The following is a 16767-nucleotide window of genomic DNA, read 5'->3' as shown; positions in this document are numbered from 1 at the left end:
TCTCTGTCTGTTTACTTGGCCTCCAAACACCTATCTTTCAACCTGTTTCGTTCTGTCTGTATCTTTGTCTGTCATGTCACTGTCTGTCTTTCTGTTCATCTGTAACCTTCCGTCTCTCTGTCTGCCTGGCCTCCAAACCCACAGACTTCCACGAAAGCGCCTCCAGCGTCCAATAATGTGAGAGCTTTTTCCTCCCTCTCGTCCGCCCGGCCAGTCACTTCCCCCTTTGACTCCTTCCTCTTACGTGATTGGCCGAGGAGAAGAGCACGGATAAGTTTATTTTACTGGACGTATCCTGAAGGCCCGCCACTGAACGCCACCCTCTGTGAATGCCTCTACGAGTAAAGTTAAAGCCGTGAAGGGCCATTGCGTGCATCAGGTCGACGAGTAGTGATTCTTGTGGCTACGGGGAAGCAAGAGTTTAGACACTGTACTTTCCTATTCTTTTTTACCCTAATATGCGAATGGCCCTCGCTGTGAACGTCTCTAAAAGTAAGGTTAAGGCTGTGAAAGGTTATTACATACATCAGGGTCAGAGAGTAGCTGTTCTTGGGGTTACAGGGAGTCAGGGTTATGACATTGTACTTTGAATGAACTTTGAATGTACTTTGAATTTAATGTTCCTCGCTGTAAACGTCTCTGAAAATATTGTTAAGGGCTGTGAAAGGTTTTTACATACATCAAGATCAGAGAGTAGCGGTTCTTGTGGTTACAGGGAATCACTGTACTTTGAATGAACTTTAAATGTACTTTGAATTTAATGTTCCTCGCTGTGAACGTCTCTGAAAGTAATGTTAAGGCTGTGAAAGGTTATTACATACATCAGGGTCAGAGAGTAGCGGTTCTTGGGGTTACAGGGAGTCAGGGTTATGACACTGTACTTTATTATTCTCTTTTACTCCAGAAATTGAATGTCCCTCGCTGTGAACGTCTCTGAAAGTAAAGTTAAGGTTGTGAGGGGTCATTACATACATCAAGGTCAGACAGCGGGTATTGGGGTTATGGGGAATCAGAGTTAGATATTGTACTTTATTTTTTTACCCCAATAATTGAACTTCCCTCGCTGTGAATACCTAAGAGTAATGTTAAGAAATAAAGTAAAAGAAAGACATAAACAAAGAGAAATAGTTATACAAAAAGAAAGACGATCCCGGTAATATAAAAAAGACAAAGAAAAACTCTGGAATCCTCTTCGTAATCGTTGTATCCTTCGCTGTACACGTCCCTCTTCGTCATCGCTTCTCGTCGCCTCCTGGAAACAGACAACGTATAAGCAGGGTCGAGGCGTTACGTTGCATTTTAATTATTCTCGTCACTTTTATCTCGTTATCCCGCGAGGCCTGAAGAGTTCGGGAAGGCTTTTATCTTGTATCTTGTATCTTGTAGCTTGTATCTTCACGCTGTGACAAGTACACGGTGTTATTGGTGGTGTTATTTTGATTGATATTACTTTTTTTCTATTATTATTATTATTATTATTATTATTATTATTATTATTATTATTATTATTATTATTATTATTATTATTATTATTATTATTATTGTTGTTGTTGTTGTTGTTGTTGTTGTTGTTGTTGTTGTTGTTGATATTATTGTTGTTCTGTCACTATTATTTTTGTGGTTATGCTTCATTCTTCATGTGGCTGTTGTTACTTCCATTACTAATATTAACTATGCTACTACTACTACTACTACTACTACTACTACTACTACTACTGCTACTTCTACTACTACTGTTGCTACCACTACCACATAATACTATTCATGTTACCAGCCTCTCCCTTCCAGCCACATTATTACAATTACCTTACGAGGGCTCAGGATTATCACCTTTACCTTTATCAATTAACCAGCACACACCTGGACTCTCACCTGAGCTCCCACCACCTCCACCACCGCCACTAATATACCTGGCCACCTGAGCCCCAGTACTACCTCTCTCACTCTCTCACTCTCACTCTCTTTCTCATGATTGTTTTTCTTTTATTTGTGTCGTCTTTCTATCTCTTTTTTTCATCTATTATTTTTTATGACTTTCCTTCTTTCCCTTTCTCCTTCTCTCTTTTCTCTCTCTCTCCTTCTCTCCCACTCTCATTCTCTTTCTCTCTCGTCTTTTGGTTTCCTTTATTCTTTCCTCCTTCTTTTTCTCCTTCACAAGTGCTTCTTCTACTTTTCAAATGTTCTTTCTTCTGCCCTATCTCCTTCTCCTTTTCTCCCTCCCTCTCCTCTCCTCTTTCTATATTTTCCTCTCGATGTTTTTTTTTCAGTACTCTTATTTCCTTCCTTCTCTCCCACTCATCCTCTCTCACCTTTTCCTTTCCATTACTCATTGTTTTACCTCCTTTTTCTCACTCCCTCTTATATTACTTCCTCCCCTTTTTTTCTCCTTCACAAATACGTCTTACTCCTTTTCATCTACTCTGTTCTACCTTTTTTTCTCCCTTCTGTTTCCCTCTCCTGTTTCCCTCTTCTTTCTGTCTCTTTCTTGTCTTTCCTCTCAATGTTCTTCCAATGCTTTCTTTTCCTCACTGTTTTTCCTCCCTCCCTCCCTCCTTCGCACTGATATATTCTTACAGTACCGCCTCCCACTATTCCCTCTCTCTCCTCCTCTCATTCCTCCTCTCTCTCCTTCCCTCCTTTCCTCCCTCTCTCCCTCCCACTGAAATTTTCCTTTAATCCCGTCTTCCACTCTTCCCTCTCTCCTCCTCTCACTCCTCCTCTCTCATTCTCTTCGTCTTATCTCCTCTCCTACCTTCCCTCCCTCCTTCCCTCCTTCTCTTTCTCCCTTCAGATGTTCCTCCAGTACCGCTTTCCTCGTTTTCCCTCTCTCCTCTTCTTACTTCTCCTCTCTCGCCTTCCCTTTGTCTTATTTCCTCTCCTACTTTCTCTCCCTCCTTCCCTCCTTCCTTCAGATGTTCCTCCAGTACCAGCATCGTCATTAATTTCGAAAGTTTGTCCGAGACCCGAGTTGTTTTTCCATTCCTTCCTTTTTTTTGTGTGTGTTTTTTTAGGAAGTTTGTTCGTTTCTTGTTGGACAGAAAACACACACACACACACACACACACACACACACACACATACGCACACACAGTCGTACATACATCTCGTTTTCAACTTGCTTTCCCGTCTCTCTCTCTCTCTCTCTCTCTCTCTCTCTCTCTCTCTCTCTCTCTCTCTCTCTCTCTCTCTCTCTCTCACAGGCAATTTTCGCTATTTTAATCCTGCCGTATCCCCTCCCGTTTCTTTTTCCCCCTTTCCTCCTCCTCCTCCTCCCCCTCCACTTCCTTCCTTCCTCTTTCACCCCGGGGCAGCGAGAAGCCTCAGGGGAAGAGCCTTGCACCGACTGACTTCCCATTGATCAATGTGTTCGCGCCGGGGGACGTGGTTTTTACTCTCTCTCTCTCTCTCTCTCTCTCTCTCTCTCTATGTAGATTCTGTTAAGACTTGTTCTCTTTTTTTATGTTTCTTTTGTTAATGTATGTTTTTAAGTTGTTTATTTTGTCTTATTTTCTTATTGGTTTGTTTGTTTTTAATTAATGTAGAAATAAGTTAGGCAGGTTACAGCAGTCACAATCGGCTTCCTTAGTAAATATTTAAGACTTTGAGATCATGCAGTTAGTAGGGTCCGTGAAAAGCTGTATGAGTTACCCATAAAACTAACACGGCTGGGGCGGCTTTACATTTTCTATCTAATAAAGGGGCAACTTATATATTATTGGTCTTTGCCTCATGATGTTGGTGGTGGTGATGGTGGTCGTGGTGGTGGAGCAGGAGGTGGTAATGGTAGTGATGGTGATGGTGGTGGTGGTGGTGGTGGTGGTGTTGGTTGTGATGTTGATCGCTTTTTCTTTCGTTCCCATCTCCTCCTTTCATCGTCTCATTCTCTATTTCCAACTTCCTTCTCTTCTTATTTTCCTCCTCCTCCTCCTCCTCCTCCTCCTTCTGTTCCTCTACCGTTTCGTCTTTCTCCTCCACTTCTTCCTCCTTCTCTGTTTTCCCTTTACCATCCCTCCACTTCCTTTTCTTTCCCTTCCATTCTGTCTTCTTTCCCTTCCTCTTTCTTTTCCCCTTTTTCTCTCCTTCTCTTGCTCCTCTTTTCCTTTCTATTCATTCCTCTTCCTCTTCCCCCTCTTGCTGCTCCTCCTTTCCCTCCTCTTTCCTCCCTCCTCCTCTCTTCTTCCTCTTGCTAATCCTCTTCCTCCTTCTCTTTTACCTGCTCTTTCCTCTACTTCTTTCCCCTCCTGCTCCCACTCATCCCCCTTTTCCTTCTCCCCTTCTTCCACCTCCTGCCCCCCCTCTATCCCCTTACCCCTTCCTCCTCTTCCTCCTCCTCCCCTCTATCGCCCTCTCCTACTCCACCCCTCCTCCTCCTCCTCTCTCATGTATCAAAGAGGAAAAATTGAATCAAGAAAACAATTGAGTCATGGATCATAGAATGGAACACAGGAACGACGCGCCGATAAAAGCCACCAACGAGTTTATGGAGTCAAATAAAATTGTTCACCGTCATTGTGTATCATATCATTCCCCCGCCATTGTTTTACCCTATGAATGCACGGCGGATGGAATTTATATGTACATGAAAAAAAATATATTATACATTTATTTTATCTTTGTTTTGTTTTGTTTCGTTTTTTTCCAGTTTTTTTTTATGTATATGAAAAGATAAACAATCTATTAAGCATATATTCAAGTTTTGTTTTGTTTTTGTTTGTTTTAAAAATCCTTAGGGTCTTCAATTTATTATTTTAGAGTTTTTTTTCAGTACTTTCTTTCTTCCTTTTTTTTCTATTCCTTATCTCTCTCCATTCCTTCATTCCAGCGTCCTATCAGTACTAGAATCCTTCCCTCCCTTCCTTCCTTCCTTCCTTTTTTCCTTTCCTTCCTCTCTTCCTTCATTCATTCCACTGTCCTATCAAAACCACTTTACTTTTTTCAATTCTTTCCCCCCTTTTTGCTCCTTCTTTCCCTCCCTTCCTCCTCTCCTCTCTTTCCTTCCTTCCTGCCTCGCCTCCTTTCACTTTCTTTCTTTTTTCCCTGCGCTGTCGGTCTTTTGTGAAATTACCAGCTGGCGATTATCTTCTTCATTAGCGATGCAAAGCCGCTAAACTTGTGGCGGTGGTGGTGGTGGTAGTGGTGGTGGTGGTGGTGGTGGTGGTGGTGGTAGTGGTGGTGGTGGTGGTGGTGAGGTGGTGATGATGATGATTGCAGTAACAGACAAGAGCGGGGGTCATGTGGTGTGTGAGATTTTGGTAGTAATGGTGGTAGGTGAGGCAGTGATTGTGGTGGTGGTGATGGTGGTGGTGGTGATGATCATTGTGGTACCAGAGGCCAGAGTGGTAGTCATGTGTTCCTGGTGGTAGTGATTGTCTGTGAAATGGTGATGTTAGTAGTAGTGGTAGCGTTAGTAGTGGTGGTTGTGGTGGTGGTGGTGGTGATAGTGGTATTATTGAGGGTAATGGTGGTGGTGGTGGTGGTGGTGGAGAGATTGTGAAAGAAAGACAGTAGAGGAAGAAGGAATAAATCAAAGAGAGAAAGAGAAAAGAAAAAGAATGGAAGAAGAAAAGAAATAAAAAAAGTAGAAAGAAAGAAAGGAAGGAAGGAAAAAAAAAGAAAGAACATAAAGTAAGAAAGAGAAAGAAAAAAAGAGAAGGAAAGAAAGAAAAAGAGAGAAAGACGGAAAAACATAATTAGTGTTAGTGTTGGTAGTGATGGCGTATACATGGTGGTGGTGATGGTGGTGGTGATGGTGATGCAGGTAAAGGTGATACTGATGATAATGGCAGGAATGGAGTTGACGGTGATGAAGGAAACAAAGAAAAAAAAAGAAGATACAAAAATACTTAATTGCAAACTTCAGTAACAGGAAACAAAGAGAAAGGAGAAAAGAAAGACAGACAGACATACAAAAAAATAAAGAAAGAACAACAAACAGTCTCAAGAAATAGACAACCAAGACTAAGAAAACGAAGAGGAATAGAAAGAAAAAAAGAATTGAGAGAGAGAGAAAAGGAGGAACTGGAGGAGAGAGGAGAGAAAAAATAACTGGAACGCTTCTCAGATTACCAGGTGGAGGAAAACAGGCGGAGAGATGAATCAGATATCTCTCCATTTCTCCTCCATTCCACCCTTCTTCTCTCCTTCCTTCCTTCCTTTCTTTCTTCCATCTTCCCCACAGTATCCTTTTTCCTTTGCTTCCTCTTCTCCTTCCAGTCAAAACAACCTTATCTCTTTCATTTTTCCTCCCTTTTTCCTTATTTTCCTCACTCCTCTCTTTCCTTACGATATCTTCTTTACTTTGTTCCCTCTCCTCCTTCATTCATTTCGCCTTCCAATCAAAACAACCTCACTTCTTTCATTCTTTCTCTTTCTCTTTGTTGTCCTTCTCTCTCTCCCTCCTTTCCCTTCATCCTTAGTTTATCTTCTTCTTCCCTTATTTCTTCTGTTCCTTCATCTATTCCACTTCACAAGTAAAACAACCTCACTCTAGTTCTTTCTCTCTCTTTCTCTCTCTCTCTCCCTTTCTCTTCCTTCTTTTCTTCTCTCCCTCCCTTCCCTTCCTCCATTGATCTGTCTTGATAATACAATCTTTCTTTCTTCTCTTCTTATTATGTTCGTCCGTTATTTTTCTTCTTTCTCCTTTCCAGTCCTTCTTTTATTATACCTTTCTTTTAATACTGTCTTACTTTCTTCCTTCGCCCTCTTTCTCTTTCTTTCTTTTCTTCAACATCTCTCTATTCTTCCTCCTCCTTCTCCTTCTTCCCTCCTCTTTCTCTTCTCTTTCTCCAATCCTACCTTTATTACATCAATTACATCATTCTTCAAACACAGTCTTACTTTCTCCCTTCTCCTTCTTTCTCTTTCTTTCTTTTCTTCAACTTCTCTATTTTTCCGCTTCCTCTTCCTTCTTCCTTCCTTTTACTCACCTTCCTTTATTATAGAATTTTGTTTTAATACCACTTCGCTTTCCTCCTTTCTTCTTCCTCTTTCCTTTCTTTAAATTCTCTTTTCTTCCTCCTCCTCCTCCTCCTCCTCCTCCGAAGTCGAAAACAAGACGTCTTCTCAACCTATTCTTGGCCAGATGATGCCTTGGGTTCTCTCTCTCTCTCTCTCTCTCTCTCTCTCTCTCTCTCTCTCTCTCTCTCTCTCTCTCTCTCTCTCTCTCTCTCTCTCTCTCTCTCTCTCTCTCTCTCTCTCTCTCTCTCTCTCTCTCTCTCTCTCTCTCTCTCTCTATCTATCTCTCTCTCTCACTCTCTCTCTCTCTCTCTCTCTCTCTCTCTCTCTCTCTCTCTCTCTCTCTCTCTCTCTCTCTCATTCTTCCATGCCCTCGACGTCTGAATCTGTTTTTTGAGAGAGAGAGAGAGAGAGAGATTAACAGGAGAGAGAGAAGATTGGAAGTCAGGGAGACTGGAAAGGCAGAGAAAATGAGAAGAGAGGAAATGGAAACAGAAGAGAATGGAGGAAGAGAAGAGAAAGAGAAAGGGAGAAGGAGAGAGAATGAAAGGAAGAAGGCAGAATGGAAAGGGTGAGAGAGGAAGAATACGAGAAAAGAGTCTGAATAGAAGAATAAGGGAGAACAGGGGGATAAATAAAAGAAAATGAAATAGGAGAAAGAGAAAGGGAAGAGGAGGAAGTGAGATGGAGCAAGAGAACGAATAAGGGAAGATGAAAAGAAGGAGAATGGGAGGAGGAAGGAGAAGGATTAAGAGGAAGAGGAATTACAGAAATCAGGAAGGAAGAAGGGAGAGAATCGAAGAGGATGAGATTAAGAAAACGAATGAAAGAAAGAGAAAGAAGAAGAAGAAGAGAAGGAAAGAGAATGAATGAGACGTGGAGAAGTAAGAGAAATAAGAAAGAAGAGGGAGAGAAAGAAACAACACAAAACAAAGGAAGGAAAGGAAGTAAAGGAAGAGGAAAGGAATGAGAGAACGAATGGGATATGAGAGAAAGGGAAAGAAGGAGAATGGGAGGGAGGAGAAGGAATATGAGGAGGAAAAACAACAAAGAAGAGAAGATAGAGAGGAAGAAGTAAATGTGAAAGAGAGAAATAGAGAAGCGAGGGTGATCAGGACAAGGGGGGAAGGGAGGAAACTAAACAAGGATAGGTGGAGGTGTTATGCATACAGAACAAGCCGGACGAGATTGCACGGGTGAAGGGTATTGGACGCCATCTTGGTCAGCCCAGCGAACGTAGCATCAGAGAGGGCTTAGACGAAAGGGATTTGGGAGTCAGAGTAATGTCAGTGTGTGTGTGTGTGTGTGTGTGTGTGTGTGTGTGTGTGTGTGTGTGTGTGTGTGTGTGTGTGTGTGTGTGTGCTAATCGTGTTGTCTGGCTCTCTGTTTGTAAGTCTGTCTGCTCACACGAAGGAAAGAAAGAAAAAAAGAAAGAAAGAAAGAAGGAGAGAAAGAAAGAAAGAAAGAAAGAAAGATAAACAGAATGAATAAAGGAAGGAAGGAAGGAAGGAAGGAATAAAAAGAAAAAAAAAGAAAGAAAGAAAAAGAAAGAAGGAAAGAAAGAAAGAAAATATACGATAGAAGTCCTGGTAAACAAAGTAAAGAAAGAAACAAACAAACGAAAAAAATATCCATGTAATCAAGGTCATAATTAAAGGCAGGTATTCATAAGGTCAATGCCGGCACTCAGGTAGACGTGTGCACCTGGCGACCTCTAAAGGGGAAGGATCAGCTGACGTTCTCTCCTCGGTCGGATAATTGCATAATCACATCTGACTGACAGCGACAAGGAATGATATTTTGCTGCTGCGATTTTTCTTCCCTTTTCTTTTTTCTTTTTCTTTGTTTTCTTTGTTCTTTTCTATTTTTAGTTTGTCTCCTGCACTCTTTATGTATTTTCTTTTTTTCTTTTTCTTCTTGCCTCTTTTTTCTCTTTTTTTCTGTATCTATTTATATGTTTTTTTTCTTCAATATATTCTTTCTTCGTTATTTCTCTTATCTCGATTACATATTTTTCTTTTTCATTATTTCCTATTTTCTTTCCCTCCGTCTTTTTCTCTTCCTTCTTTATTTCTCTGTTTATCTACTTATCTATCTATTTATTGTTTACTCTTCGTTTAAATTTGACTCTGTGTTGTTGTTGCTCTAATTTCAGTTTCCTTTCCGTACTAATTTTTTGCTTCTAATTGACAGCGACGAGAAATATTTTGTTACGGCGATTTGACTTTTTTTTCCCCCTCCTGTTTACTCCTGTTTTCATTTTGACTCCAACTCAGACTCACTTACGCTTACGCTATTATCTCCTTTTTGTTTTCAGCTTGCTTCTGTCATGTTCTGATCTTTGTTATTTTCCTTTTTTTTCTCTTAAATTCTCTAGTTTGTACTCTCTTTAGTTTCCTTCGTTTTAGTTTGACTCTACGTTGCTCTCTCTGATATGCGTTACTTTTTATCATGCTCTATTTCCCTTTGGCCACATCGTTCAGGCTTGTGTTGCTTTACTCATGGGTTCAGCTTGACCGCGATGCTCCGTGTTTTGTTTTGTCTTTCTTTATGATGTCTACTCGTCCGCCCCTTAGGTGGCCCGAACAGCGCCATCTGTATGTACCGTGACAATGGGGAGTGAGGGAAAACAACGCAAAAGACGTAGAAACACAGAGAAAACTAGACATTGGACACACTAACGAGTGCAAACCGCCCGCTGCCAACACCCTCTGGTCGGAGTGCTCAAAATGTGAAAATATGTATTTTTGACCTCGGTGACCTTGACCTTTGACCTTGAAAATCTAACCCGTCCGGTGGGGGGCCATTAGTAGTCAACCTATGAAGTTTCAACATCCTAGCTGTAACAGTTCAAAAGTTATCGCGTTACAGACCAAAAAAAATAACAAACCAATTTACACAGCTGAAAACAATACCTTCCGCAAAATTCTTTTGCGAGCGGTAAAAACACAAATAGAAATAAACTCTAAACCATCAAAGGAGATCTGAACCAAGCAAGAAAGGAAGAAAAGGGTAAAAGAGCGGGAGAAAAGGCCCAATCCAGAATCCCGTAGTGAAATTTTCATGAGGGGTCGTGGCCGAGGTGATGTTGGTCGCCCCCTCCGCCGACTGTGAGTTCGGAGGTGATTGTCGTTGAGAGTTTTACGAGAGGGCGGAGCGACGTGTGCTACACTGACTATGCATGCCCTCAAAGATACAGGAAGACACGGGGAGATACCCGAGAGAGGGAAAAGAAAACGCAAACATTGAACAAAAAAATTGAAAGTTAGCACCGGGAGAAGCAAGATGGAAGAAAAAGAAAGAGGAAACTGAAGACAAGGAGAGAGGAAAAATACATGAAGAACAGGGATGAGCAAAGTGGGAGAGGAAAGAAAAGACTGAAAACAAGGAAAGGTGAAATGTAGGAAGAACAGATAGAGGCAGGAAAGAGTAAGAAAAGAAAGACTGAAAACAAGAATAGGGAAAACAAAATTAAGGAAGAACAGAAAGAAGTAAGAAGGGAGAAGAAAGAGACTTAACAAGAAAAGAAAAACTATAGGGGGAAAATTAGTAGATGCCGAAAGAGAGAAAGATGGAATAAGGTCCTCGGTCTTGCTATAGTCCAATAACATCCACTAACAGGAATAGAAAAAAAGGAGGAAAAAAGGTAAGAAATGAAGTAAAATGTAGGAAAATAAATCAACGCCAATCAACTACATGACCGTCCCGGCTATATGGGTCACGCACCTTCCCTTTCGGCCTCGTGTCACGCCGGACTGAATAAACTCTTTCGGGGGACAAACACGGATCACGAAAAGACGTTTGGCTCATATTACAACCCAAGGACCCGAGGCTGTCACGCTACCAGATCAAATGTTGGGTTAGGGTTAGTCTGAGCTACTTCTATTCTGGTTTGCTGAGGTACACTGAGGTAAAGAGTAAAGTGGTCACAGATAAGGTTGAAGAAGTGTGGGATCAGAGACGTCTGCTGTTACTAGAATCCTGAGGTAGTAGAGTTGAACGTTTTGAGCTTCAACTCTTTCTGTTTTCTTTTTTGACGTATACCTTTTTTTTTCCACAAGAGTCAAGTGGTCATAGATAAGGTTCAAGGAATGTGGGATTGTAAACGTCTGTTGTTACCGACATCCCAAGGTAGTGCGCAGTTTGAACGCCGTAGACTAGTTTTATCATATATGTTTTGCACTTTTCTGTCTTTTCTTCATTCTCCACCTGTTCCACTACACCTCTACACAGTTTCCTCTTTGACTATGAAAACGTGTACCAGATATGATACTTTCCTTGACTACAGATCCACTTATTGGCTCCATTCATCCGCCTCTCTATTTGCAAACCAGTATCTTTATCAGTCTCCCTCGAAACTAGCCACGGTCGCCAGGCTCAGACTCATCACCTCCGCCACACGCTCTGTTTACTACCTGGGCCAGCGTGTTCCCCCTGACCCGCCTCAACCCGAACCCTAAGGAGCAGGCGAGTCACGAGAGCCCCGAGCTACAAGGAACGGGCCCGGTAATCACACGCAAGGCCCCCTTAAGTCGATACAATCTCAGGTTCAGTGAGGAAAATCTATCACTCTGGTTTTCACGGTAAGAGAGACTGGAAAAAAAGGTGAATTCCAGGTTTTTGCACAGTAAGTGGATGTAAATCAATGGTTGAGTCGTAAAAATAACTCGCAACATTCCTTTCATTTTCCCCCATAAGTAAAACAAAAATTGCCACTCATGAGAAGGAATTGAACCACTCACGGAACCCAATGAATAAAAAGAGAGATGTAGTCCTCGTTTTTGCACATTAAGAGGATGAAAATCGTAAATCAATGCTTGTGTTGTAAAGAGGCTCCCAACATTCTGCTCCTATTAGTAAAACAAAATACTGTCACTCCTCAAATAAGGAATCAAGTCACTCACGAAACCAAATGAAGAAAAACGCACTCTTGTTTCACGGTAAAAGAAGACAAACTATAAATAAACAAAGGCTATATATGAACAAAAGCTGCCACTCCTCAAAAAGAATCGTCTCTCACCAAACCCAACAAAGAATAATATATCATCTATTCACGGTAAAGAAAAAAAGACAAATTAAGGGCTGGATACGTAAACAAAACACTCACAACGTCCTGACTCTATAAAACAAACGCAAAGAGATAAAGAATAACAAAAGCATCTCACTCACGGAACCCAGTGAAGGAAAATCGACCCCTTTCTTGCATGATGAGAGGAGAGAGGCTCGTAACATGGCTTTCGTATCAAGAAAATAAGAGGGTGTGAAAATAAAACAAATGAAAACAAAACCAGTCACGGAACACATTGAAGGAACTACATATCCTCCTTGCATGGTCAGTGAAGGAAGGAGGCCAAAGGTTATATTAAACAATGGTGCTCGTATAAAGAAATTAGAAGAGTATGCAAGAAAAAAATATATATATATGAAAACAAAAACCCTCACGAAGCACATTGAAGAAAACTCTATTCCTTTTCCTGCATGGTGGAAGGAGAAGAGCTGAGAGGTTATATAAAACATGAAAACAAAAATAATCATAGCAACATGGTGCTCGTATAAATAAAATCGACGAGCGAAAAAAAACCATAAAAATACAACCACTCACGAAACGCATTGAAGAAAACTCTATTCCCTTTCCTGCATGGTGGGAGGAGAAGAGCTGAGAGGTTATATAAAAAAATAAAAAAGAATCCTGACAACATGGTGCTCGTGTAAATAGAATAGAAAGGTGGAAAAAAAACATGAAAAATACAACCACTCTCGAAACACATTGAAGAAAACTCTATTCCGTTTCTTGCATGGTTAGAGGAGGAAGATCATGAGTTATATAAAAAATGAAAACAAAAAGAATTCATGCAACATGGTGCTCGTATAAATAAAAGTGATGAGTGAATAAAAAAAAATACAAACACTCACGAAAAACATTGAAAAAAACTCTATTCCTTTTCCTGCATGGTGGGAGGAGAAGAACTGAGAGGTTATATAAAACACGAAAACAAAAAGAATCATAGCAACATGGTGCTCGTATAAATAAAATCGATGAGCGAAAAAAAAAATACAACCACTCACAAAACACATTGAAGAAAACTCTATTCCCTTTCTTGCATGGTTAAAGGAGGTAGGTCATGAGTTATATAAAACAAAAATGCAACAAGAATTCAGGCAACATGGTGCTCGTATAAATAAAACAGGAGTGAATAAAAAAATACAGCCACTCACGAAACACACTGGAAAAAACTATTCCTTTTCTTGCAGGGTTAGAAAAGGAAGGTAGTGAGTTATATAAAACAAGAAAACAACAAGAATCCTAGCAACATCGTGCTCGTATAAATAAAATAGAAAGCTATGCAAAAAAAAATCCCGGAATACATTGAAGAAAAATTTTATTCCTTTCCGTGCATGGTGAGGGGATGCATGAAGGAAAGAAATCAACAAGAATTCGCCCTCTGTAGCATTAAAATCACACCATAATTTCCACGCGTAAGTAGGCCGCCTCGGAAACACACACTTGCCCGGAATTTATAGCGTAAAACCGAGGACTTGAATTATACTGCCAACCCAACCTTCCCTTTTGTTCTCAACGTTAGCGGAGTCATCAGAGCCACGCAACGTATATTACAGAGAGGCAAATAACTATAAAAATAAACAATGAAGGAAAAATACCAAAGTTAGAACAGGGATAAACGAGATGAAAGAAGAAGAAAGAAAAGATTGAAGAGAGGAAAGGAGAAAAAATAGAGATAGAAGGGGGATGAACACACACACACACACACACACACACACACACACACACACACACACACACACACACACACACACATCCATAACAAAGAATGACCAGGGAGGGATGGCGTCGGAATGTGTTCTTTTGCTCCTAGAATATATAAGCCTCATTATACGCCGTCCCCGAGAGGCCTGGGTAGCGTGACAGGCAGGACAGCACCGCCAGGGTCACTCCACATCGGGTCACTGCCCTCCTTACACTCAAACACTGGCGTAGGAGGGTCTAAGGTGGTCTGGATGACTGTAGTGGGACTGAGGTTGGTTTAAGAGGTATCCGGCTTGGTTTTAACTGGTCTACTGCCGTTTTAGTGAGTTAGAGTATCTTTTTTAGAACTGATTGGAAGTTAATGGCCTAGGAAGGGAGAGAAAGCCTTAATTGGGGCGCAAGGTTGGTTCTGGGAAGGTCTATTGGTATATTTACGTAACTGAATTCATTGTAGAGGATTTAGGTTGGTCTGAGTGAGTTTCAGTGATCTCAGGTGTCTCTTAGTATTGTTGAAGTCATTTAGAAAGCTTTCGTCCACAGCTATAAGGTTAAGAGTGCCCCAGGTAGCTATATGGTTTTGGAGGGGGTTGAACTGGTCTTTGTTTCTCTGGAAGTCTGCGTTTTCAATGATCTTCGATGTCTTAGTAAGGTTGAAGCCATTTAGAAAGCTTTCGTTCACAGTATCTAGTATCTGCGTATCCTGAGTAGCTTTAGAGGCTTTGGAGGGGTTTAAGTTGGCCTGTGTATGTCTGGAAGTCTTGTATGAGTGTCATTATTGATGTCTCTTTACAGGTATAAGTTTATGGATGGTTTAGGTGGTTGCACGTGACTTTGAAGGAGTTTAACTGGGTCTTGTGCGGTCTTGAGGGCAGTGATTGGTGGTGAGTCGCATGAAGGAGGGAAGTGTAATCAAAGAAAACGCACGTCATGAATTAACACTTTCCTCATAATAGTCAACAGAGGAAGCAATAAATAGTCAGTCACGTGGTTGCAGGACTAGGATGACCAACTCTGCAGCTACGAAAGGAAACGAAGAAGCTCAGCAAAACCATAAAAACTAATGAGCACACAAATTAAGGGGAAAAAAGACCCCGGCCGGCCAGCTACTCTGCGGGGGGTGTATTTTCTCCTTCTGGGCGGCGCTACAAGTTAGGTCCCCGGAGCTCGAGGTAAGGCGGAAGGGAGGGGTGATCAAGACTGTAATTGCGCACCTGGGGACATATACCTGCCAGAAGACCCCTCCATTCGATACCCTGGGATCTTGGCGGGTCGGGGAAGGAGGAGGAGAAGGAGGAAGATAGAAATATATATACTAGACGTTTTAATGTAGATAAAGTGATTATTCCTTTTTGTAACATCCAGTAACCCATCCATTCGGTACCCTGGGATTTTGGCGACCGTGGTGAGGACACGGGAGGAGGAGGAGGAGGAGGAAGATAGAAATACATGTACAAGACGTTTTAATGTAGAGAAAGTGACTATTCCTTTCTGTAGAGATATCGACGCCCAGTGAAGGTAAAGGATATAGAATGAGGAGGAGAAGAAGGAAGATAGAAAACATATACAAGAGGTTTCAATGTAGAGAAAGTGACTACTCCTTCTTGTAACGTATGGATGTCGATGCTCAGAGAAGACTAACGACAAAGAATAAGATGTAGAGAGAGGTAGATAGATAGATAGATAAACAAGAGGTTTTAATGTAGAGAAAGCAAATACTCCTTCCTTTCACGGAGATTAACACTGATTTCGACGGCCATTTAAGCTAAAATCATAAAATAAGTAGAAACAGGAAGATAGGATACATATACAAGTAGTTTTAATGCAAAGTAATTATTTTCTTCGTCGCGTGGATAAACACTGCTACTATCGACGCTCAATAAAGCTAAATATCAGTAGCACGCAACTCATCTGGTCTGGCAATGCTCCCGGCCACCTCACACCATCATCCTTCCCCTTTCCAGCCCTCCCAATTTTCTCTCATCGCTCTCTCCTCCCTTTCGTGCCTTGCCCCTGCCTCTCACGCTGTCATCGCCTCCCCCTACTCGCTTCCACCTCCTCTCTCGCAGCCTCTCACCGCCCTCCTCTCCTCTCCCCCCCAGTGGCGTGCTCGACGGTCACGGTGTCTCGGTGTCAGGCGGCGCTGAGGACGCTGGTGCAGTTCTCGTGGTTCCAGCCCACCTGCCTGTGCAAGGAGCCGCGCCTCGACCCGCAGTGCAACGCCTTCAGGGACCTGCTCTTTGACCACCCCTGCGTCTTCGTCAGCAGGAAAGGTGAGCCACGCAACGCCCGTTCACAGTGTAGGGCAATCATGATTAGCTAATAGATTTAAACATTTTTTTAAACTTTCCGATGAGATTGGAAGGTGGCGGCCTCTTTACTGACTAACATTTCACTCCTCTTGTTCTTTTCTGTGCCAGCAAAGTTGACGTCAATGTGTACCTTTCTTTGAAGCAACCGTTCGGGAAGCCTCTTTTTCTTACCTCTAAGGCAGAGAAACATTCTGTAGGATGAGTGAGAGATGGAAAGGAGTGGTTCTCTGGTGTGGGGAAGCCCTCACGTGCTTGTCGATGTAATGGGATTATAATTATTTCATCTTTTGTCCTTCATTGCAGTAGGTGAGGTTTGTTTGTCTCCCAAACTTTCCTCATGTAACAGACTTTCTCTAAGCCCCTTTGAGACATTTCATCAACGACTCCACCGTGTTAACAATATTCAGAATAAATCACGTTGTCGCAACAAACTGGAAAAACAAACAAGACCAGCGTTGAGTGAAGAGACCACCGGACGATAAATAATTGTTGTCGGTGATGGCGTTTATCGAGTCATCTGGAGCGAGACTCAGTTGTCTTGGTCATTGGCAGCGGCTGGCTTGGTGACCGTTGCTGCAGCGTCGATAATATTGTCTTTCCAGTGTGTAGCGTGGCGTGAAGAACCCTCTGCCGTACCTCCTGCTGGCGAGCCTTCTCAGTCTTTATTACTGGTTCACGGGGTTGCTGAGGTCACCGTCATCCTGCTCGCTCCCGGCAGCTCTCCTTGAAGCGGTTTAC

At 41.9% G+C, this 16767-nt stretch overlaps 1 protein-coding gene and 1 long non-coding RNA gene across 3 annotated transcripts in view; one reads left to right on the top strand and one right to left on the bottom strand.

Moving 5' to 3' along the window:
* The window catches only part of LOC126983970 (uncharacterized), a 135484-nt gene that overhangs the window by 101474 nt on the left and 17243 nt on the right, over window positions 1-16767 (top strand). Inside the window, exon 4 of the mRNA XM_050837247.1 lies at window positions 15820-15990. Coding sequence (XP_050693204.1) covers window positions 15820-15990 — 171 coding nt within the window. The remainder of the gene's footprint in view (window positions 1-15819; window positions 15991-16767) is intronic.
* Window positions 882-16767, bottom strand: part of LOC126983971 (uncharacterized) — a 33238-nt gene continuing 17352 nt past the window's right edge. Inside the window, exon 3 of one of the 2 annotated variants that reach the window (XR_007736309.1) lies at window positions 882-1400. This is a non-coding gene — a long non-coding RNA (uncharacterized LOC126983971). The remainder of the gene's footprint in view (window positions 1401-16767) is intronic. The other variant, XR_007736308.1, reaches the window with a different exon arrangement.

The sequence above is a fragment of the Eriocheir sinensis genome, chromosome 55 (assembly GCF_024679095.1).
Source record: "Eriocheir sinensis breed Jianghai 21 chromosome 55, ASM2467909v1, whole genome shotgun sequence".
NCBI classification, from domain to species: Eukaryota; Metazoa; Arthropoda; class Malacostraca; order Decapoda; family Varunidae; genus Eriocheir; species Eriocheir sinensis.
This window is presented reverse-complemented; position numbering and strand designations above follow the sequence as displayed.